Here is a 25,139-nt window from a genome sequence, read left to right on the forward strand (position 1 = left end):
TATTTTGCATAGCTATTTGATTGGGAATGCCAGTTCTCTTTGCAATGAGCGCTTTTCTTTTTGTGAACATCTTTTTTTGAGAGATAGAAATATTATTTTTGTTGTGCTTTCACTAAATGATACTGTAGCGACTTAACTGTTCGGCCCAAATACATGATGGGAAGTTGGGCAACCATGACTGTCAGTGGTGGCTGCAAATGGTATACAGTATGTTCTGTGTTGTGTTCAATTAGGCGTGTTAAGAAAAAGAATGTCTCCTGCTCTGCCCAAATGCATGATGGGAAGTTAGGCAACCATGACCGTCAGTGGAGGCTGCAAATGGTGTAAAGTATGTTCTGTGTTGTGTTCAATTAGGCGTGTTAAGAAAAAGCTAGTCTCTTGCTCCGCCCAACTGCATGATGGGAAGTTGGGCAACCATAACTGTCAGTAGTGGCTGCAAATGGTATACAATATGTTCTATGTTGTGTTCAATTAAGCGTGTTAAGAAAAACAGCGTCTCTTACTCCGCCCAATTGCATGATGGGAAGTTGGGCAACCATGACTGTTAGTAGTGGCTGCTTAAGCCAATAAAAGGTGCGGTCCAATGAACGCCTGTGTCCACTCACATTTCTCTGCCTTTTCGGTCTCAATGTGGTAAAACAGCGTCATAGTAAACTGTTTGAGGTTGCGTCAAATATTATAACATAATTTAAAAATTAATTACCGCCCGTTAACGCAATAAATTTGACAGCCCTAATATATACATACATATATATACAGTATGTATTCAATTAAAACATTTGATTTTTCGTCAACAAAATTGTCATGCACATACAAACTGATTTGTATTTTTATTTCCTCAGGTAAATTGGAACTGATTGTGTTAAATGTGAGAAGTATTAAAGAGTCGATAATGTGTTATACCATCATGAAATATTTGCCACGTCTAAAAGTTCCTGCCCTCCTCTCGCCACCCCATAAATATTTTCCTAGATCCGTCCCTGGATATACGTTCAATCCATTTTAACTGGGAGGCACTGTTGTTGTCGTCAACGGTGACGATAATGAAAATATTTTGTCGATTAACACTTTTTTTTCAAGATGATGACATGACAATACGGGCTAAAAACGTGATTTGGGAGACTAAAAGATAACGAGACGAACGCCGGTTTTTGTCTGAAGAAACGAAAATGCGCAATAGTTTTTGTCAAATGTTCACAATGTGACATTTCATGAGTAGTTAGCCTGCATCGTAGAAGTGTCTGGTTGTGTTACTCGTGGCGTGTTGCGCACTGCCCGCTTCCCGACTCACCAGTGTGTCATCTCCAGTCTCCGTGCAGACTTGCACACAGGTATGATTTGTTGTCTTGGCCAGAGAGAATATGCAATGTTGCTTTAGCCTCTAAAGGTCTGTGCTGAGTGATCATCACACACTAAATGTAACTTGTAGCATTAGCATAGCATTCACATTAGGCTAATGCTTACTGCGAGCGTCCTCTTAAACTCTCAGACAAATTTTTTCAAATACAGTTCGAGGTGTCCAGGTGGGTATAATTAATAGAAAGTATTTTACATTTTTCCTGTTGAGTATGTATAATCACCAAATTGGTGTTGTCCTTGTAGACGCTACAATATGCACTCGTCTGTCAATGTTTATTTGAAATAGTTGGAAACGTATATTTATTTTTGGAGATTTTTTTTTTTTTTTAATTTCACAGACGAAAACAAAACGTCGACTAAAACTAGACAAAATTAGTCTTGAGTTTTCGTCAACAAAAACTAGACGAAGACAAACACATTTTTAGATGACCAAAATATGACTAAGACTAAAACGTATTATCGTCTAAGACTAAGACGGAAATTAAAAGGGCTGCCAAAAACAACACTGCTGAGAGGGCTGTCATGTTAGAGAACAAACAGGGTCAGAGTGAATGATCCACATGAGGGTGTTGCCACGACCTCCATGATGTTTTTCCCCTCTCATGCTGAACATTTCTCAGTCAAAATGAATTGGACCTCTATCACCGCCAATGGCATTGAAATATGATCATTCACTGCAAGCCCTCCATGAATTTCATGTTTTCTTTTAATTCTATGAACAAAGTGATTTCGTATGGAGGACCAAATGGGACAGAGAGAAATATATAATAATGTCTTTAAATAAATATTTAAATGTGTCATTAATTAATTCAAATGGGAATAAAAGTGTCAATAAATGTAATCAATTAATTAAAATAACAGATATTTTATTTAAAAAATATTTACTGAATTATTTCCTTGACACATGTTGCAGCACTTCATGAATTTATTTTATCTGTCAAACCCGCCCATCAAAGTCAGTGGGCAGGACTGAACGATCGAAGTCTCATCGATTGCTTTCGTTTGAAGTCTATATAACTTTATTTATATAGTTTGTATATTTCTTCCTGTCCCATTTGGGCCTCCATAATTTTGGTTAATTTTGTGCAATAACAATAAAGCGGATTAACCTATTAACAGATATTTTTCCCCAATATTTTTCGGTTTATTTCTTTTAATTTTATCATTTAGAGGGAAGAAAACATATGAAAAGCACTTTGTCGCTCATCATCAGCACTTTTTCAATATTTTTTTTTTTTGAACTTCAAAGAAAATTCCCATTTTTCCAATTACAAATTAAGAATCTGTGTATGAAACACAACTCCAACAAGGTTAAGAAACGCTGATTTTATAACTCGTTAAAATACACGATGCCTGAAGATTCATTAATCCAAGTGGTTGTCATAATCTATGCACGACTGGCCTAAAAAGAGCACTCGGCACCTGTTGTTGAGGTTGTTCCAGGCGGCGTTGTGCGCGTCGGTGACTTCTTTCACCCGCCGGGTGTCGTCGTTGGAGTACTCGCGCAGAAGATGGGCCGACAAGTCGTTGAAAGCCGCCACTGCGGCTTGGCCTCGATTCAGCTCTTGCAAAAAAGTCTGCGTCGACAGATATCATAAAATATGATCAAGCTCTTTAGAGTGGTATGCATTTTTTTGCATTAAGAGTGTAATGGTATTTGTATTCGTCTCGTATTATCATCGGGCATCACGGTTCGGTGCACGCAGTCAGACGGCAAATCCGTTTGAGTAAAAATGTTTAAAAACCTTGTCGAAGTTCGTTCTCCTTTACTCCAGGGTTCGGTAGAGGTAATGTACCTAAACCAAAATCAGCAAATGTATATTGTGCTCTAACCCTAGGCTAAAGCATTGACTCCACCATTTGTTGACAAGACAGCTCTCACAGACATTGCGCCACGCCTTCCAGTAGGGGACCGACCCGGGCAGAAGGTTGAGTTGGCTTTCACTGTGATAACTCAAACACACGCTGCGTTCTAACGCCGGATTTAGGTGGAAAGAGGACAAAGGTTTTACTCCATACAAGCAGGCAGGAATGTCTCCAGAGTGGTTTGGTTGAGGATTGAAGGTAATTATTATATTAAATAGCACCATGCATGCACTTTGAAATATTGTGAAAAAAATCTGTGGATAAAATTTGTATATCTTCGGCTTGAAATATTTACGTAAAATAAACAATAACTGCCATTTTTTGCTTTGACCAAGAATCTAGACTGTTTTACTTTCATATCTATAGAAATTCCGCGATTTAAGCATTCATTTACAAGAATTTTGAACTTAAACTCTTTCTTTCGTAACGGCCGCCATGTTGGATTACACAATACCGTAACTTTAGCTTGAAATATTTACGTAAAATGAATGACAACTGCCCGTTTTTTGCTTTTTACCAAGAATCTAGACTGTTTTGCGTCCATATCTATAGATATTCCGCGATTTAAGCACTCATTTACAAGAATTTCCAACTTAAAAAACTCTGTTTTGTGACGGCCGCCATGTTAAATTACACAATACCGTAACTTTGGCTCATAATATTTACGTAAAATGAATGCTGCCCGTTTTTTGCTTTTCACCAAGAATCTACACTGTTTGCGCTATGTATAGAAATTCCAAGTTTTAAGCATTTATTCACAGGAATTTTCAACTTAAAAAGTTCTTTGTTTCATGACGGCCGCCATGTTGGATTACACAATACCGTAAATTAGGCTTGAAATATTTACGTAAAATGAACAATAAAAGCAAAAAACAGGCAGTTAACCAAAAATCTAGACATTTTTACATTTCCGTCTATAGCAATTCCGCGATTTAAGCATTTATTTACAAGAATTTTCAACTTAAAAAGCTCTTTGTTTCGTGACAGCCACCATGTTGGATTACACAATACCGTAACTTTGGCTTGAAATATTTACGTAAAATGAACGATAACTGCCTGTTATTTGCTTTTAACCAAGAATCTAGACTGTTTTACATTCATGTCTATAGAAATTGTGCGATTTAAGCATTTATTTACAAGAATTTTCAACTTAAAAAGCTCTTTGTTTCGTGACCGCCGCCATATTGGATGACACAATACCGTAACTTTGGCTTGAAATATTTATGTAAAATGTACGATAACTGCACGTTTTTTACTTTTAACCAAGAATCTAGACTGTTTTACGTTCATATCTATAGAAATTCCGCGATTTAAGTATTTATTTACAAGAATTTCCAACTTAAAAAGGTCTTTGTTTTATGATGGCCGCCATGTTGGATTTCGTATCTCTACACATTAGCGGAATTCAACCAAAATAAGTTGTGATTGTATATAGAAAAATGCAAATGATTTTTGTGCTCTTTTTTATTATATGAGCTGTATATATTTACTGTCTTGACAACAACAGTGATGGCCTGAACTAAACAAATGAAAATAAAAAAATTAAAAAATTTTTTTTGCTTTTGTTGCGCAAAATTAAGATGATTCTGCATGCTTTCCTCAAGTGATAATTGAGTGATTTATTAGCCGTTGAAAACTTGCACTAAATTGAAAAAAAATCATAAGTTGCTATTTTGGGCAAAAAGGGATACTTTTTCAGTTTAGGAACTATTTGCACTTTTTATATGATTTTGCTAACATAAAAATACAATTTATGTGGGAGTGTATGTTTACTGGTGTTGGTTTACAGTTAACTTTGTGTAATGTAACATTGAAATACAGTAATCCCTCGTTTTTGCGGTTAATGGGGACCTTTAACCATCAACTTTACATATTTTTTAATGCCTCAAAAATTTAGTTTAATGCTTTTTAAGGATTGACGCAAGATACTGAACCCCACATTGCTCCTGGTGCTGCGTCACCAGTAGGTAGATGACGATGTAGTGTAAAGCGCTTTGAGTACCTTAAGGTAGAAAAGCGCTATACAAGTATAACACCATTTACCATTTACCAAAATCCATTTAATGACTTTTAATGTTTTTTAATGACCCACATAAACCCTGTGTGAATCAAAGAATATTAGAACAATATAAAAACAAATTCACAAGTTTGATTTTTTTCTATTTATTTTGCGATTTAATAAGAGCTGCTCTTTAGTTTTAGCCAATAGAACCTTTATCTTTTAAATGCTGTGATTAAAAAAGCCCTTTTGTTTTTCCCGTTGTACCAAACGCCTCCCTAAACGTGACGCCCATACCGAGGTACATACCGAACCGTGACTTGTGTGTATCATTACACCCCTAATTTGCATGTATACATTGTTTAGTGTGTGTGTCTGATAATAGATTTAGTTAAAACAGTATTTCTGCTTAAACTCTGGTTGACCAAGATTAGTCACCATCGCATGGCCAAACACAAAGTGACTCAGTTGCCCCCTAGTGTTCGCCCCCCGCAGTGCTTCAGACGCTCTCGCAGGGCACAATTTGTCATCGTCTCGCATCGAGACTATGCTTGATGTGAGTTCACTGATGCTGTTAAGCCTCAAAAGGATACTGTGGAGAGGTGATTCATTCCCCATCCAGCACTTTTAATCACGCTCTGAATTGCACTGGTAATTAAAGCTGAGATACTCAAATTAGCGGCCCCAGCGCTTGTCTGGAAAGTCAAATGTTTCACAACTTGGCGTCATCCATCCGTCGTGTGTGTGCGGTTCAAATTTGGGAGTAATTATAGATTCAAAGGATGAGCAAAATTATACTAAAATGATTGTTTTGAGACAAAACGGCAAATTCTATTAATCTTTTTGGCTTTTTTTTTTTTTTTCAGAAATTTTACTTTTTTTCTAACCTTGCTATCAGCCAGCTGAACTGTCAGTGGGTCTCTGGACTCTCTGGACTGCTGCAGCATATTGTGGAACCATCCTTCTTTGTGTCCAATTAGAGCCTGCACTTCCCGACGCTGACCCTCCCATTGGTCACTATGGCCGATCATGCTGTCTAGTTGTTGAAGTCGCGCCACAACGCCGTGCTGTGTGTTGTCCCACTGGCCACGCACCTTCTCCACTGGAAATTATTAGGGATTAAATCACCAACAGAGGGCAGGTGATAGTTGATACCCGTTGAATATCACGTACGTTTCTCTGTGATGGACGTGCGCACATCCAGGTTGGACGTCTTGTTTTTGATGTTCTGCGCAAGGGTGAAAATGTCTTCCAACTGAGGATGACGCTGCTCCAGGTCTCTTTTGGTTACCTGGAATGATGATACATGAACATAGTTCAAATGAGTATGATTTTTTTTTGCTCTGTATGGGAGGAATAGTCACACTATAATTGGTTTCATATTTTCGATACACAGATGCTTGACATTGGCTACCTTAACATTGACATGTTTTTTAATAGAATCTAAACTCCAAAATCTCAAAAGTCGAAAAGGTAAAAATGAAAATAAAAAGACTACAAACATTTTGAAAAATATTTTTTGCCAAAAAAAGTGGAGAAAATTAATTTTAAAATGTTTTTTTAATACATTGTACAATTCGTACGTACTTATAATATTAAATAAATAATAATTTTATAATTTTTTTATGAAAATAAATAAAATAAATCTAATTTACAAAGAAGAAAAACACTGAATACTTTAATTATTTTTCCATATAACATTTAATCTTGACAGGAGACTAAAAAGTTATATCCAAATATCTATAAAATAAAATTTTAAAAATGCCAAAAAGTAAAAAAATACATGGAAAAAAAAAAATTTCAAAATAAAAAAATAATTTAAAAAATTCTAAAAAGAAATGAAAATTAAAAAAAAAAAAATCCATCTATATATCTATCTCTCTATCTATCTATTTTTTTTTTTTATGAAAAATCAAATGGAGGAAAAATCCCAACCCAAAAAATATCAATAAAAAACGAGGGCAAAAAAAATGTATACCTATATATCAATGGGACTGTATGTGTGAGTGTGTGTTTGTCTGTATGTACTCCAAAAAGGCTGTGTGAATTTTGACGAAATTTTACACAGTTGTACTTTATGTGCCTGGGAGTGTTCTTCGATGGGTTTGATCTGTGTAAGCCTCCATTTAGTGTAGAAAATTTATAGAACATCCAAAAATTACAATAGAAAATGCCCATTTTTACTTTTTCACCTGAGCAACGCCGGGCCATACAGCTTGATAAATCCATCCAGCATATACTGTATTAAAAAGACTGTTTTTTAAAATCAGGGCTACGGCCACATTTCGAGGTTTATTATGTGTCCATTTGAAGGGATCCACAGATAAAAAGACTTGTAGTTCTTAAAAGATAAACGTTTTTATGAGTTAAAATAATTTGATATTGAAACCCCTCTTGTTGTTTTCGTTTTTATACAATTTGTAAAATTTGTTTAACTCGTAGATGGCCATTGTTGTTGACATTGCGGGGCTGTGACGTCACATGGTTAAGTTGCCGGGCTTCCAGAGTACGACTTTAGCGACATAAGCATGTCATCTGTTCAACCCTTTCAATTTGAACCCAGGAGGAACATTAATAAGCATGACAGCACTGTCGATATTTCACAAAACGAGCAGCAAACGCAAAATGAACAGGAAAGACGGGATGAGACTAGACGAGAGTTGGGGGGAAAAAAACGGTGTTCTGCCAAAATGTGCTACACCGGCGATTTGACACCCAAAGTAGTACCATGCGCTTTCAGCTTGTTTTGTTTAGATGCATAAAGACAGAACATACTAAAGCTCCCTTAAGAAAATACTTAAACGTAGTAATATCAAATAAGGGGGGGTTGAATATGCTACGTGACAAATGTGGTCAACAGATCAAGAATCTGCTTTAAAGCTACCACATGTAAACACAATGCTTAAAAGTATGAGAGGGAAACACATGCAAAAAGTCTATTGAGGCAATGAAAAGGTCATAAAAGACGCAAGAAAAACACAAATAGTAAGTACCCTCTGCAGGTCAAAACATGTACTAAATATTATAGATTTTTAAATAATGGCAATATTTTATGTGTTTCTAATAACATATTTTAGTAAAAGAGAACAATTGTGGCTGGCTTATTAGAGCCTACAAGTCTTTAAAAGTCTGAGGTTCCCTTTAACAAACCTTGGCTCAACAACACAGCAGCAGTAGTATTCCGGGCCAACTCCGGGCCATACTTCTACTTTAAAATACAAATGAAATACAGAAATGAATTTAAGAATGATCAAAGTGCTGGGGTAACCTGAAGCCGCGCCATGGTGGTCCTGATCTCCTCGATGTCGCCCACTGTGACAATGTTGGACTTCAGCATCTGTGTGATGAGGACCAGCCAGTCGGCCAACTCTGTCGCCGTCTCGTTTAAGTCGGTGGGTGCCACGGATTCAGGTGTGTGCGGGGTCTGGTGATGAGGGTCTTCGCTTGCCAGGCTGGCCATCTGGACAGCTGAGGGGACTGAAGACACTGCCACTGCGACAGAGGACATAGGTTCGTGTGATTAAAGAGTATAAAAGTAGTAGAACGAGCAAAAAAGTTTCATCTACGGCCTCTACAACACAGATTTTCTCCCACAAAAAACATGAGTTCTTCCTCCACATGTTTAAGGAAAAATGACGGCTTGAATATTAAAGATGTTCTGGAGCGTAAGTAGCAAATCGTGATAAATGACGCTCCGCGGCGAATGCAGCTTACCAGCTGATATGTAATTTCAGCATGCATTTTTCATACTCGAAATTAAACTCTCCCCGGTACTTGTAACTATTAAACTGTTCTGTTTCTCAATATGCTGGGGATGAATCATGAGACGGGAATGCAAATATTTTGTGTAATGGAGGAGGCTACCAACTAATAGCGTGGAAGGTTTTAACCCTGTCGGATACAGTGGTGAATATAGTGGACTAAAGATGGGAACTTCTGGTGATACAACAATTATTGATGCATGGGTCAGGAAATCATTCTAGGATATTGTACAAAACAGCTGATAAATGGAAAAACAAGCAATTTTCATCCGTCTGCAATGAATTGGAATGAGTTCATCGCTAGTGGACATCCAATCCGGCCAGCGAATCGCTGTCATCCCTCCCACGTCAAACGGATTGGAAGTCTATGGCCATCAGTCGCAGCCAGTGCCAAGCAAGGAGTTCATTTTGGGGCATATCACGTCATTTCCTGTTAAATTTTGGGCACTTTCGTTTCCTTTTGGGGCATTTACGGGTCACTTTCTGTTGATTTTGGGTTACTGTAAAGCAGTGCTTCTCAATTATTTTCTGTTACGCCCCCCCCCCCCCCCCCCCCCCCCAAGGAAGACGTAAATGTTTCGCGCCCCCCCCCCCCCAAACTCTGCCGTCACTGTAAATAGTCTATAATATTACTATTATAAGTACGCCTCTGCCTCACATTGTGTCCTTTTTTCTATTAGAGAAAATAACAGAGATCAACTTATACAGTATAACTTTATCAACATTGTTTTGTTTGTAAAAGGAAAGACTTAACGCGCATCAATTTGCCTGAATTAAAAAAAAAAAAAAGTCACATCCAAACTGTAAAAATACATTCAAGGTACATTTTTGACAATTTGATACTGAAAAATAAAATCAGTAAATAACACATTCAAATTGATTAGAAACATTAACTCTTGAGGACAATATGCCAAAAAATTTGACCGAAAAAACAAAACTGAATAGAGGGGGAAAAAAAAGTGTCTTTGGACAGTAGGACAGTTTTTATTTTCGCTGCTCGCTGCTCACAGTATCACCTCCAGTTTGCAATGAGGTGGGGTTATTTTGCACTGAGCATGCTAACAGTGCTCACTGGTTTACTTAGATAACACTGACAAAGCGGGACGATTATTGGCAATATTCGGCACGTTTTCGCTGAAAAACAACCAAGCAGCTTATCAATGAGATTGAGGTGTAATGTCTTTAAGTGGCGTCTTAATTGTTTTGGCTTCCGGCTGTCTGCTATAATCATTTTTAGACACAGTAAACAGTGGTCTTTCCTCATCTACCACTGTATTAAATGTCAAAGCCAAAAGGCAAACGGCCCGAAAAAAGCGCATTCTCGGCGGCCGAGGGAGAACCGTAGGTGAGGGCGGTCGTCGTGACGATCCCTAGCCGAAAATGGCACTTCTCGGGCGGACACGTGAGAACCGGAGAAGACAGTGGGTTGCTGTGTGAGTCCGGCCGGAAAACGGCTTTCGAAAACGGCACACAGCTCTTCATATCTCTCTTCTGTGTGCTCTTGCTTACTTCAAAAATACTGCGCGCACTTTGAAAATGAGAGCGCCACTGCCACCCACTGAGTGGATGCGCAAGTACACTTTATTCTAGTACGGCAAAAAAAAAAAAAAAAAAAAAAAAAAGCGGGGCGCCGCCCCACTATTTGAGAAGTACTGCTGTAAAGGAAGTGACTCAAGAAGGTCCCCAAATGAAAAAGAAGTGACTCAATATCAACAGGAAGTGACTTGTTAATGCCCTAAAATGAGCAGGACGTGACCTGCATATACCCACAACAGACCGGCTGTGAATGTTCTGGTTTCCAGTGGCATCAACAGCGCTAGACGTCACATTGGCAGAGTTTGACTTTAGCGGAAGGGGGTGCAAAACATGTTGATGACCCCGAAATGTCAGCAATAAATTTACTAACAAAGATAAATATACAGTGGTACCTTTACATACGAAGTTCATTAGTTCCAGGACCTTGTTTGGAAGTCAAAATGGTCATATATCGAGCAGGACTTTCCCATAAGAATACACAGTGGTACCTTGACATACAATCACTTCGACACACGATTTTTTGACATCAGACGTATAATTTGACTCGTCATTTGTTTCTACATCCGACGACATACTCGAAATATGGCAATTTTTGACAGCGCCGCAGTTTCTTCGTTTTGCCGGAAGACGGACTCACGGCTGATTTTTTTTGTGAAATCAACACTGGTTCCAAGAAGGTTAGTGCAGGTGGAGAAAAAAAGAAAAGGTGACGTTTACCATTGAAATGAAGATGTAAATGATAGCAAAATATAAGCATGGTGTGTGCATCCACGAACTGGGTCGACAATAGGGCCGTATAATGTCGATCTTGGCTATCCTCCTCCGTTCGCCAGTCTTTATAAATTATGATGACAATTCTTATTGTGGTAACATCGCCAAATGAAATTGCCATCTTCGTCAGGTTCCTAATCATTTCCGCTGCTGTTGACGCCAGCATCAAAACAGAAAGTATCTCACCGTCACGTCAGTCCCACGGTGCGTTCAGGTACAGCAAAAAAGTCCGCCACATTCACTGACCCTCCTGCCTCCCCTCAAACTTGACGTATGAGACGCCGCCGCTCAAAAAAAATTGGGCATTTTGTGGGCATTTACAGGTCACTTCCTGTTCATTTGGTGTCACTTCCTTTTCAGTAAACCAAAATCAACCGGAAGTGACCTGTAAATTCCCCAAAATCAACAGGAAGTGACCCATAAATGTCTCAAAAGGAAAAGGGAGCGACTGAAAATCACTAGGAAATGAAGTGAAATACCCCAAAATCAAGCAGTATTTGCTGCCACAAACGGCCATAGTCGTCCAATCCGTTTGAAGTGGGAGGGATGGCAGCGAATGAATGAATTCCTCCCAATTCAAATGGATTGGAAGTCTACTAGTGATAAGATCATTCCAATTCACAGCAGAAAGATAAAAATACCTAGTTAGTTGTTTTGTAGAATATCCTAAAATGATTTCCTGACCCATATATCGATAATTATTGTATCGCCATATCGTGAGATCAGCGTTATCATGAGCCTTGAATCGCAAATCGAGGTTCCCACCGCTAATTTCCAGTGTAAAAACTAAGACAAAACGTTTCATAACCGCTTCAGAATTGATCATTTCCACTATAAGACGTGTAAAAACGGGCATCATTCTCACCAAGTTGCTGATGCTCCACAACCCGAGCGTGGTGCGACGTCCACGGGGAGACGTGCGCCTGCAGAGACTCCCTCAGCCGGCCATCCAGAACTTTCCAATCGGCTGCCAGCTGCTCCACCTTGCCCTGCGCGCCATGAAACATTCAGAGGGTGAGATGAGGAACAGCGCTTTAATAAAACAGCCAATTAAGCCGCAATCAGTTCCAGGAGAGAAAATGACCCGCTGCAATATGCTGTAATTACACAGGATTGTGAATTTAGGAGGGCTTATTGAATAAATCGCTCGACGAGAAAAGAGGGAACCTTTTCATGAGGTGAAAGCTGCTGGCGTCTCTGGAGCTCGATGGAGTGGGACAAGAGGTCTTCTAAGTCTTTCTTCCTGTCTTTCATGGAGACTTCCAAAGCCTGAAAACAGTCAGAATGAGTGTTTAAAGTGCCTATGACAGCAAAAAGCATTCAATTTTTTTAATCCCGTGCCATAAAAATGACTGACTTCTCCAGTCTCGGGTTGAGGATGAATGTGAATGTGACGTCACCCGGGTCAGCATCTCACAATACAGCATTGCTTTATAGCATGCAAATGGTCTGCGATTCAGCTGATTTTGCGGACTAATTCGTTTATTTTTCTCATCACGCCATTCAAATGTGCTGCAGGGTTTTGTTGCTGCACCAGGGAGAGACGTGTGAGCCTTTTTGGGTTTCAAAAAGTTCCCGTTCACCGCAGAGATAGGCCAAAATAAGTCCGACAACTGTGGGACCATTTGACTTATAAGGAGTGAGTAAACTACATGTTTTGTGTTATGTCAAATACTGGGATCATGGCGCACGTTTTGATAGGGAGGTGGCTTGCATTTGTGGCTGACAATGCTCCTTGTCCAGCGAGAAGGCCACTTGGCCGACAACCAGCGGCTTGGCGCACCCCCCCCCACTCGGTCCTCAAGCGCTATACTCGGCTTATGCTCGTGCAGCCCCCCACTCTCGTCCGCGGTTCTCCATATCGTCCAGACCTCCAGCACCCTCTTCCCTATTTGTGTGCCCGGCAATAGACAACTATCCTCAGGTTGGGCTTGGGCAGCCACGCGCTCCTCCGATGTTGGCCGGTTTGTCCGGCGGTCATTTTCCAGCTTCTTCCCCGGCAACGAGCACTCCTGCCAAGAGCAGGGGAACAACGGGCCGAAACTTGCTTGCCACTAGAGGCTGGCCGATCGGTTAAGGTTGTCATCCTCGCCGCCGTGTGTGACATCGGCTGGGGTAGTTTTGTGCTATTTTTCGTCCTCGAAAGGTAAAAAAGATTGGAACAGCCCCTCGGCGGTCATTCTCCAGCTGCTTCCCGGCAACATGTCGGCTAACTGTCACACCTCCTGGTTTGCTTACGTTCTCCGAAGCCGCGGCAAGGAAATGACAAAAGCCGGACTAACTCCGGTGGCATAAAATATCGTTCGGGTGGTGCTAGAAGTCAATAGTTTTGACCATTATGGAGTAATTTTGCCATGTCGTACTGAATAATTGCATTTTTAAAATTTCATATTCCATTTAGCACAAGACTTATTTGTCACCTTATGATTTATTTAGCAATTGGGGAAAAATACTTAAATAAAAAGAATATCCTGTAAAACTATTGGAGTAGAGATTGAAACAATGACAGTTTGCGGCTCTGTGTCGCATTTTCCTCGTTCTGAATAATTCGCCCTCAATGCGCTTGATTCTAAATCAGATGAAATCGTGACCCTGCCGACGTCATCCTCCAGGACGCTAGAGCGCTATAATAACAGGTGGAGCTAAACGGCAGATTAAAAGACTAATTTCTCGTCATCTCCGCTTTGTAAATTATTGTATATAGTCGAATAGTCTCAAAATATGATTATAATTCACATAATAATGTTATTCAAGATTTTTTTATGCTGTCACAGGCACCTTACGTAGCAGTTTTTGGACTCAAAATTGCTGATTTAAATGTGTTCTATGTGACTCTTATTTACAGATAACCAATTGGCTGCCATTAACATTGTCAATGGCAATAAAGTGTTAAAATAGACCGTCACTACACAAAGAACAGGAATGATAGAATTGGGGTTGCCAACAGTCCCTTAACAAACGGGATCATCGCATGTTCAGAAACAAAAATGCCCTGCATTGAGCTTAGAAGGGCCGCACTTTGTCCTGTATTGTCATTAAACTTGAAAAATGAGGACTTCAAACTTTCTCCCATTTTTGGGGCACCGATAGACCACAGAAAACCGGAGGTATGATAGTTTTCTTTTCATAGTAGAAGATGTCTTTATCCGTGCATGTGTGCGCATTGGACACTAAAAGGCACTCGTGCTCTTGGGACGGGACTTTTGACCGCTTCACTGAATAAATACATATTTTTGTGTATATTTTGGCCTGCTATGATAATGTAATAGGTTATAGTGTAATACTAACAGTTAATATAGATGACATGCTGAGAAAAATTATACCAAACAAGCAGAGGTGGGTGGAGTAGCCAAAAATTTTACTCAAGTAAGAGTAGCATTACTTCAAAAATAATAATACTCAAGTAAAAGTAGTCATCCAAAAAATCTACTCGAGTCAAAAAGTACCCAGTGAAAATAACACTCAAGAAAAGAGTAACATTTTGAGTGCTTATTTTTGTTAGATTTTTTTTTTTTTAAACAATGGTATTTTTTTTTTCTCAGCACATACATATCTATATGAACTGTTGTTATAAGGATACTGTACAATAACCCATTACATAACCATATTAAGCCAAAGAAATTTAAAGAAATCATTAAAGAGAGGGGAAAAAAACAGTAACGAAGCATTATTCGTCCAAAGAGCATGAGTTCCCTGCCCTCTAGTGGAGAAAATAGTTCCTAGTTTGAGTAGTGAGTACTGTAGTTCCTTCATAGTTACTATTATCATATTAAAAGGATTATATCTCCGGTTTTCAGTGGTCAATCGGTGCCAAATAAAACCTGTGAGAGTTTTAAATCTGCGATTTCGATTCATGTTGAGGGCAGCGCTCCATGTCAAATACCTCACTTTTTACTGTGCTTTAAAGACGCGTGATTGAACAGGCTTGCGTGATCACAGAATGGCAAGCTTGCGTCTGGTTGGTGTAATGGAGTCATATGATTATTGTATTGTTGTGACGTCTCTTTGGTGAACTTAGGAGCGCTACACTTGGCAACAGCATCGCTAGCAAAAAAAAAAAAAACCCAACAACAATAAATCTAATATGTAGAATAATGAGGAAAAATGTAACAACTTATGTAGCCCTAAGTACCGGAGTAAGAGTAGCGTTCTTTCCTCACAGATCTACTCAAGTAAAAGTATGGCTAAGTTAAACTACTCTTAGAAGTACATTTTTCTCAAAAAGTTACTTAAGTAAATGCAACGGAGTACATGTAACGCGTTACAACCTACCTCAGCAAACAAGATACGCATATTAAATATTTTTATGTTATAAAGAGGCAAAATAAGTCAATGATCTATACATATACATTCAAAGACTATACTTACCAAATTTCATTCTGATCCGTCCACAAATAACATAGTAGTAGCAATTTTAGTGAGAGTCCTCACCAATAAGAAAAAGTAGTAGAAGTACAAAGCATGTGAGAAATTGAGACCTCCCTCCGGACGGTCCAAAAACTTTTTCTGTTCTCTTTTTCGTTGTTTTTCACTGACTGCAATGTTGCTCTTGAATGTATCTCCTGAGATAAACGCAGTTCACAAAGTATGGTTAAGTACCTGCGCTTGCCCAGGACTCAGACCTCGATTTGTGATGGTCTGATGCGTGATGACCACCCAGTCTGTGAGCCGGTTCATTTTGTCGCGGAAATGGGCGTGACTTTGCAGATCGGCCTCCACTTGGCCCACTTTGTCTAGCAACTCGTGGGTCACCTGCAAATTTGGATTTAAGAGGCGTTTAATGGAAGAAGAATCAGAGCTACCGAATGAAGTTAATGTTACAGTATTGAGTGTACAGATAAATGTACACACATCCCACCTTACTCCAATTAAGGTTAATAGCTCTGAGTTTGCCCACGTGTTCATCTCTGCTCTGTGGACTCACGCCGGGACTGGCCAGGATCTGCGGCGCATGTTTGTTTAGCCAACCCAAGTGTTCATTCTGCGCGTCCATCTCTGTTGCCAAGGTCTGTGAGGATAGACACATTTATCTCATCAAGCGCTATTGATCTAAGCGAAGGTAATCACATTGGCCAGGTCCTCCTTGAAACAAATAGCGAAAGAAAAACAGGCGCTGAAGCTCTTGTCAGCTAGAAAAAAATATATAGTGGCTTTCACTTCAATAGACACCCTGCCTCAATTAGTCGACCGATTTACCTCAAGTGTCTTACTGAGTTTTTCCCCGTTAAGGATATGTTTTTCCACTTTAAATTTTGGCTCACAACAAAAAGCCTATATTTGACCAAACTAAGTTACCACTGCACTTTTAAATCACTCACTGACAAATCGCTGCACACATTTGTTACAATGTTATTACTATGTCACTACATTGTAATTACTAAGGAACTTTGCTAGTTTAACATTTTTAAAATGCGAACCCTCGTGGTCAAAATGGATTAGACATTTATCGCGGTCAATGGCAGCCAATGAGTGAATACTTTAACTCATTTGCTCCCAAAAACGTATAAATACGTTCTATTTTTAATTGTTTGAGTATCCCAATACGTCTTTCATGTTTTTTTTCATAAGACACATCTCTGGGCTATGATTCAACGGCTCCAAAGCACAAAGCTGAAAATCCATTTTAAAGCAATAAAACTGGCCATTGGAGGGCAGTAGAGCATTTGGTAAGACCCGCCACCCGATTCAACGGCAACGAACGGCCAAGGTACAGGAAGGATGCCAGGCGGCGGACGACCGAGCAGAACAAACGACAGGACGCCCGGGATGCCAGGCGCTGGACGACGAGCAGAACGACCGGTACCACCAGTGCAGCGGACGATGTCATTGAATCCGTGCTGCTCGCCGAGCAGACCCCAAAGGGACTCAAAAAAAATCCATCTTTATGAGACAGGCGGCAATGAGGGAAAAGTTAACCCGGCTGTCGCAGCCACAACGGCATCATCTCAGTTAGTTATGTGTAAATAAATTCTTACTTTGCTATCAGAAGATCTATTTGTTTTGTTGTTTATGTTATTTTGTAAAAGGAAAACATTATTCAGATGTTTGGGATGTAACTAAAGCAAAAAAAAAAGAAGCTGTGTTAAAGTCAAAGTTATGTTTGAAACGTATGCTTTCACAAAAAGCTCATTTTCTCTTTTTTCATCAGAAATTGGAAAATTGCTCAAACTAAGCTATTTTCTAATGCTGATTTCTAAAGAATGGAAGAAGACATGAACTAACTTTTTCTCTTCTGAAAGAAGAGAGTCTAATCTTACTTTTGGTGGGTTCCATGTTTATATAGCAATAGAACAGAATTTTCTGTGGGCTTTGCAAAATCAGTCAAAATCCAGTAAAACGGCCGGGAGCGAAGGGCCTCTCTCTGGTGAAAATGGCTGGGAGAGAATGAGTTAAAAAAATAATACAGTTCAAAAACCTGATCTTTTACACCTGATTCCAATCCTCTGAAAATGACATGATAAGAATGACATGATATGATCTGGCCTGATTTCCAATCACATGATCGGATTGGGGACATCCATAGGAAATACATTACTGATCCTGGATCTACCTTAAGTTCTTTGAGGTTCTGGTCAGTGGAGGAGACAGGAAGTGTGACAAAGGCATTTTCCGCTTGTTGCAGCCACGAAGCCAAACCCTCGCTTCTCCTCAACAGGTCGGCAAGGGCCGGATCCTCTGCAGCCAGCCTGCACGTACACATGCGTAGACACATTATTTACCCAGATTGGAATCTCCACTTCCCTGTAGGTTGCGGACTTAATCCTGAAATTTACATTTAAATTAGCCGTGGCGGCTAATTGACAGTGCTGATAAGGAGACAAAGCAGATGGCCAGGAATTGCTGACCTGCATGCTGTACTACACTGGAAATTCAAAACTTCTTATCGTAATCCAGTTACGAGAATGATGGGGTTACAAGTATATATCGGCATCATGTTCCCGAATTTACATGCTGGCCGAGATGTTTCCATGAATACCTGCGTTGTCGATCCGCAACCTGACGGTTCGCTGCCTTCCAGCGCCGACTCAAGGCGTGGAGCTTTTCTTCCAGCAGAGGGCCGTCGGGTGACGACAACTGGCTGGTGATTCGCTCTCCTGTGCGGGTGAGGTCGGCCAGAACCGCCTGGTGGCTAGCAAGACCTTCTTCTAACTCCTGAAGGAAGAACCAGACAGATTTTACGTTTAGTCAAGTTCAAATCTGACACTACTCTGTTAATAATGATCTATGTACAGTCTCATAAATACCAGGTAAGTGTTGTTTTTGTCTACAATGACGATAACGAAAATATTTTGTGAGCTAACAACGTGGCTCGGGAGATTAGAACATAACGAGCAGAATGCCAAGTTTCGACAATGAATTTTGTCTGGAAACATGGTAAGATTTGTTTTCTTATCTTGGAAAGAAAGTATTTGGAATGTTGCTTTTGCGTTTAAACGTCAGTGTTGAGTAATAATCAGACACTAAATGTACCTCCTAGCATTAGCGTAGCATTCACATTAGCATGAGCATTAGCTCCAGAATGGCAAGCGTCATCTTAAAACACTGGCCAGTCTAAAGCAGAGCAACTTGGCTTCTCTGGCTTCAGTTGTTTTTTTGTTTTTTTAACATATAGTTTGTGGCTTCTTGTTGGTTTTAATTGAAAACAATGCTTTTCCTGCTGAGCGTATTATCATCACAAAGTTGTTGTAGTCCTTGTAGAAGCTACATTATGTGCTCATCTTTCTATGTTCATTCCAAATTGTTGGAAACAGTTATTTTTTGACCAAAATTGTGAATTTTAGAGACGAAAACATTTTGAGTAACTGCCGGCTAAAACTAGACGAAATTTGTATGAAATGACTGTACATTAGGGCTGCAGCTATCGAATATTTTAGTAGTCGATTAATCAATGGACTAGTTAGTTCGAATAATCGAGTAATCGGATAAGGAACATGAAAAATTGTTTAAAAACCTGAGCTAAGCCTCAAATGTTTTTTTTTTTTTAAGTGAGGATCTATGTACAACAAAAGAACAACTGGTTAACTTACATAGGAAAAAGTCCGCTAGCTTAAATGCTATAAAATGCTAACTTTTTTTTTTTTTTTTTTTTTTTTTACAATGCTCTTAACAAATGTTTCAGACACATATTCCCACAAAAAACGGCTAAATATAGCTAAAAACTAAATTCAGAATGCATTAAAAAACATTAGCTCGAACAAAAACTTAGCTTACGTTGGTCTTAACAGGGAGCAGTTGGGTTCAGCCATGTGAAAAGAGGCAGACCAGAGGGCAGTGTATCCACCCTCATCAATAAAACTAATTGCAAACACTTTCAGAATAAACCATTAAAACGCCGCTTTAATTAAACGAATACTCGAAGCAACAAAATTTAATTCGAATATTTTTTTGTAATCGAGTACTCGAGTTAATTGATTAATCGTTGCAGCACTACTGTACATCGAATAAAACTGGACGAAAACTAAAAGGTTTTGAAATGACTAAAATATGACTAACATTAATAAGTATTTTTGTCTAAGACTAAGACAAAAATAAAAATGGCTGCCAAACAACACTGTACCAAGTCAGACAAGTTGTGTCAAAGTTTGTGAAAATGTGTGTTAACAACATGTAAAGCTAGCGTACAGCTCAAGGTTTAGCATCCAAACAAAGACGCCTCACGTCTTGTGCGTAATGAATTTGGATCAACTGTAGTTGTTTGTTTAATAAATGCCGTATAGAAACAAGACACCTCCACAGGGAATGAAGCTGAATTATCAAAGAGTGGCTAACAAGCGCCTAGTAAATCAAACATTAATTGCATATCTTGGGGATAATGATCATGCTTTGAACTTGTACGTTATGAGGGTTAATCCCACCAGACATATTGTATATGACTTATCTTTCATGTCCATCTATTGAACACATGCTCACACTTTTTGGTCTGAAGTAGCCAAACAATAAAATGGAAATTACAGAATAAGGAAAAATCAGGTGGTGGTGGCGGGGGGTGACATAACTACATTTTATCATTTCTTATACAATCACTCTCTCAGTTGGAATCCAAATGGCCTTTTTGTTCAGTCTTTGCAGCAATTTAAAAATAACAGTGCAGTGAACTTTAATACTTTCTGTGTTTTTGTTAAGTGATTTGTTTAATATAATTTCCCCACTTAGTGTTCCAGAATGGAATTCAGCAGACTGAGTAGAATAATATAAGACGCTGAGATTTTAACCCTTCGACTGCAGTTGACGGCCATAGACGTCCAATCCATTTTGACTGGCAGGGTTAGCATTGATCCTTATCTATTGTTGTGGGTGCACTTGGACGAAGGGGAGGGTCAAATAGAATGGAAAGATGATGTACGGAGTTGTAATATAGTGTTAAAAGGCTGATTGATGCTTCTACATGGCGGTGACGGCAGACTTACGCCGTTAACGCGGACCCGATTTACGACATGACACCATAGTCTGACGTGCGCCTCCAAAAAATCCTGACTATGCGTCACGTCAACGCTTAGTGACGTAAACGTAAAGCTTTAGCCATAGATTTCATAATGTATTGACGTGACACATTCGCCATTCACTGCGTCACACCTTCCCGAAGGGGGCAGTCCCACACTCCGTTTCATTTAGTAGCAGTCGGTCACATGCAGCGATCTAACGCCGGATTTAGGTTGAAAAAGTGCGAAAACTGTACTGCATAAACACAGCGAGGATTGTCACAGGAGTGATTTGTTCGAAGATTCAAGGTAATTATTGTATTTTTCGTACCATGCATGCATTTTAAAATGTTGTGAAAACAATCGATGGGAGAAATTAGCCGCTACGGCATTAGCATTATACTTCGCAATATATACGTTATTTATTTTAACCAAGAATTCAGGGATTTAAGCATTTATTCACAGGAATTTTCAACTGAAAAAGCTCTTTGTCTACATATGGCGGCCGCTAATTTCCTAACTGACTAGCCTCATAGTTTGCAATATTTACATAAAATAAATGCTACCAGCGCGGTTTTTTTTTTTTTTTGCTTTTAACCAAGAATCGAGACTGTTTTACGTCCATATCAATAAAGACTTCAGGGATTTAAGCATTTATTCACAAGAATTTTCAACGGAAAAAGCTCTTTGTTTACATATGGCGGCCGCTAATTTCCTTACTGACTTAGCCCCCATAGTTTGCAATATTTACTCAAATAAATGCTACCTGCACGTTTTTTTTTTTTTTTTTTGCTTTTAACCAAGAATCAAGACTGTTTTACATCCATATCTATGAAGAGTTCAGGGATTTAAGCATTTGTTCACAAGAATTTTTAACGGAAAAAGCTCTTTGTCTGTGTTTCCACTCGGTAAGCTTTGACGGAGATGGGCCCCTTATGAATCGGCCCCACGCCCCATCAATACATTACTATGTCTATGGGTTTAGCACAACACTGCCATTTTCAAACATTCAAACACTTCTGCAAACATCTTCTGTGTCGCCTATGCGTCAGCCTTTGTATGAACAACATTTGTTGTTCAATATTGATTAGCTGCAGCTCCAAACACACGCATAAATTGTACAAAGACAAAGCAACACCCCTCTAGTGGCTTGGCGGTGAATGACAGAAGAACGCCCTTGACGCAGAACTTCAGAATGCTCAATGACGATGTAGGGTCTACGCCGTTGCTCCACCGTCAACGGAACGCAGAAGCATAAATCAGGCCTAACTGTTAATATGTTAAATTAACAAGTTGTCTGGATGGACTGCAAAAAAAAAAAAAAAAAATTCCACTTGCACCCCACACACAAGGGGCGTGCTAAAGTGTGGAGGGGCCCGTGAATAATTGTTCACTAGCACCTCATAACGTCCACTCGGGGGTCCTGTTTATGCTCATCGCACCTGGCTCCTGTTCACATTTGTTTCGGCACTGGTCGAATCCATTTTGATTGGGAGCCCTCCAGTCAAATTGGATTGGACGTCTAGCACTTCATCGGCAGTGAAAGCTGATTACGCAATGCTAGCTATTCCAGTTCAAGTGTACTTGATGTCAATCACAGTCGACGGCTTTGAGTTAATTTAAACCAATCGCTTTTGTCTTCATGTTATAATCATGAGCAAGAGTCTGTGTGTGTGACCTCTTGGTGACGCCGCGCCGTGTCCAGGTCCAACTGTCCCTCAGGGCTGACGCCGTCCGACAGCAGCCTCTCAGTGTCAGTCAGCCATTGGTTCATGTCATTCATGTCGCAGTGGAAGTGCCTCCATTCCTCAATGGCCCGGTCAAAGCTCCTGCAGTACCATATTATTTAATTTAATTTAGTTATATAAAGCCCAACAAGTATGAATAAGGAAATGCTAAGCGAATGAACATTTGAACTCCGTTTAGAAATAAGAAAATGTGTCTGAACTCCTCTTGTCGGGGAGAAATGTTAATGTTGAATAAATCAACGGGAGGTTTGAACTGCCCGACAGAAGAAACAATTTTCGATAGCACTGTCGGACCACATGAGGTTGATTTCCTGTAGCGCCGCAAATGTGATCTGTTAAAGGGAGCAGTGAGGAAATGAGTTTTGGATGGCTAACCTGATACAATGAACTCCATTTGTTTGACTTTTAATGATGCCCTGAAGTTGGTGTAATCACTGTGAGATCACCTCGCTGGTTCAGCTAATAGCAATCCCGATAATAGCGTGTATCCGTTTGTGAGTATGAGGCAATTACATTTCTTATGTAAGAGAGGAAGCAAATGTGAAATTAAAATTTTGACACGCTGATGTATCCTGGTGCTTGTTGGTAATTATTCTGAATATATTCTGGATACAGTTTATAAAGTAGGAGAAATGCAATATTTCACAATGTGCTCACCCTTTTCGCTGGTTGTACATGCGGTTGATGCGGTCCCAATCGGCATTGAGCTGCGAGAGGGCATCCTCCGTCTGGGAGACCTCGGCAGGTGATGCGTGCTGGATGACGTCCGGGTGGCGCTGATGGATTCCGGCCACCCGCTCGCCTAGCCGTTCCAGGTTTTCGCTGATGGTCTGAAGGACAGACAATACAAAAAAGTCAGTGCAATTTCGATAAATTACAGCGGCTAGCTGATGGCGTATCATTAGTTGTGAAGTATATTTGCCTTGCAAATATAATAATAATATACCAACAAACATCCATAATTCAAGTACAGTGATCCCTCGTTTTTCGCGGTTAATGGGGACCAGAACCCGCCGCGATAAGTGAAAAACCGCAAAGTAGCGCCCCCCCACCTCCCCCCATAAAATCTATCATTGGAAAGAGATACATATAAGACATACCTTTTTCCCCCCAGAGTAAAATTAAAAAATAACTGTCCCACAGAATTATTTTCAAGCAACGAATAAAGTAGACACCCAATCCATTTTGAAATAGTAAAAAAAAATCTCGTCTTTATTAAATGCTTTATTGAGTGTCCACTCAAATCCGGTCCAGCTGCTCACCTACACACAATGAGTTGCCACAGCAACTGTTTAACAAGTTAAACGATGATTGACGCATGAGGCGCTTTGAAGGTTGAGTCTCTGGCGAGATCAAAACTTAATCCCTGTCAGTAATCGTTTACTTTAATAAGCAACTCCAGTTCACTCTCTGACGAGCAAAGAGCAGGGAGGGAAGGAGCGAGCCCAGCAGGGGTAAGAACCAAAAGTGGTATTTGCCACGTGGCAAAATAGATTTTGTCATATGGCATTTTTTTTGCCATGTGGCAAAACTGATTTTGCTATGTGGCATTTTTTATTGCCATGTGGCTTTTTTTTTTCTTTTTATCTTTTTTTACCTGATTTTGCCATGTTGCATTTTTTTTGCCACGTGGCATTTTTTTTGCCCTGTGGCAAAACTGATTTTGACATTTGGCATTTTTTCTTGCCATGTGGCAAAATGGATTTTTGATGTCGCATTTCTTAGCAGGGGTATGTGGCATTTTTTGGGGGTATATGGCAGTTTTGAAGGCCATGCACGTCCATGCCATTGACGGCTATGCACGTCCAAATTTCACATTCATTTTAATCAACACTACATGGCAAAATCTATTTTGCCACACGGCATAAAATTGCCACATGGCAAAATCCATTTGGCCACATGGCAAATACCACTTTTGGTCCTTGCTGTCTCTCAGCGAGCGTCAGACAGCGCAGTTGGCATTTTTCTTTTTTAATTGAAAAAAAAAAAAATTCTTAACTCATTTAAATTACAAATGGATCAGACGTATATAGCCGTCAATGGCAGCCAATCAGTTAGATAACTCCGAGGGGTATTTTTAGATCTTTTTTTCAATGTTTTAATTGATCTGCTTACTAATGCATGCTCAAACATAATTTTTGGATGACAGTTTCTGAGGTGGGAGTTTATTCATGAATAATTTAGATATACGTATACACACACAAACACATATATACATTTATATATCACATCATATATTTTGACACTGCTCAAGAGATGTCTGGTTTTAGGATGCTCTACTTTCATGAAATTAAGTATAAAAAAAAAAAAAAGTATTTGAAACTGCACAAGAGATGTCTGGTTTTAGGATGCTCTACTTTAATGAAATTAAGTTAAAAAAATGACTTAATAAAAAAAAATGCAAATTAAACTAAAATTGATAACCAGCCCCACAGACCTTGAGTGTGTCCTCCTGGCTGGAGAAGTCTTCATACAGTCCGCCGCTGAGCTCAGAGGAGTTGAGCAGCAGCTCATTGTCAGCCATGGCCAGCAGCACTTTGTTAATATCCAGCTGGTAGCTGGACGGAGTCAGGGCTCGGCCGTGGTCCACCACCGACTTCCCATCCTGCACCGCACGCAAACAAACCCATTACAATGGCACCTTGGAGTTTGAACGCATTATACTGGTTATGCATTCCTA

The 25,139-nt window shown here is 39.6% G+C and overlaps 1 protein-coding gene across 6 annotated transcripts in view; it reads right to left on the bottom strand.

Moving 5' to 3' along the window:
* utrn (utrophin) overlaps window positions 1-25,139 on the bottom strand; it is a 327,279-nt gene that overhangs the window by 217,577 nt on the left and 84,563 nt on the right. For all 6 annotated transcript variants that reach the window (XM_057822866.1, XM_057822869.1, XM_057822867.1 and 3 more), the window contains 13 exons: window positions 24,897-25,064; window positions 23,117-23,289; window positions 22,390-22,540; window positions 18,269-18,444; window positions 17,843-17,978; window positions 16,151-16,300; window positions 15,892-16,044; window positions 12,460-12,561; window positions 12,158-12,281; window positions 8,493-8,716; window positions 6,398-6,515; window positions 6,112-6,326; window positions 2,782-2,936 (listed from right to left, as the gene is read on the bottom strand). In XM_057822866.1, the coding sequence (XP_057678849.1) occupies window positions 2,782-2,936; window positions 6,112-6,326; window positions 6,398-6,515; window positions 8,493-8,716; window positions 12,158-12,281; window positions 12,460-12,561; window positions 15,892-16,044; window positions 16,151-16,300; window positions 17,843-17,978; window positions 18,269-18,444; window positions 22,390-22,540; window positions 23,117-23,289; window positions 24,897-25,064 (2,045 nt within the window). The remainder of the gene's footprint in view (window positions 1-2,781; window positions 2,937-6,111; window positions 6,327-6,397; window positions 6,516-8,492; window positions 8,717-12,157; window positions 12,282-12,459; window positions 12,562-15,891; window positions 16,045-16,150; window positions 16,301-17,842; window positions 17,979-18,268; window positions 18,445-22,389; window positions 22,541-23,116; window positions 23,290-24,896; window positions 25,065-25,139) is intronic.

This window comes from Corythoichthys intestinalis, chromosome 19 (genome assembly GCF_030265065.1).
Source record: "Corythoichthys intestinalis isolate RoL2023-P3 chromosome 19, ASM3026506v1, whole genome shotgun sequence".
Lineage (NCBI taxonomy): Eukaryota > Metazoa > Chordata > Actinopteri > Syngnathiformes > Syngnathidae > Corythoichthys > Corythoichthys intestinalis.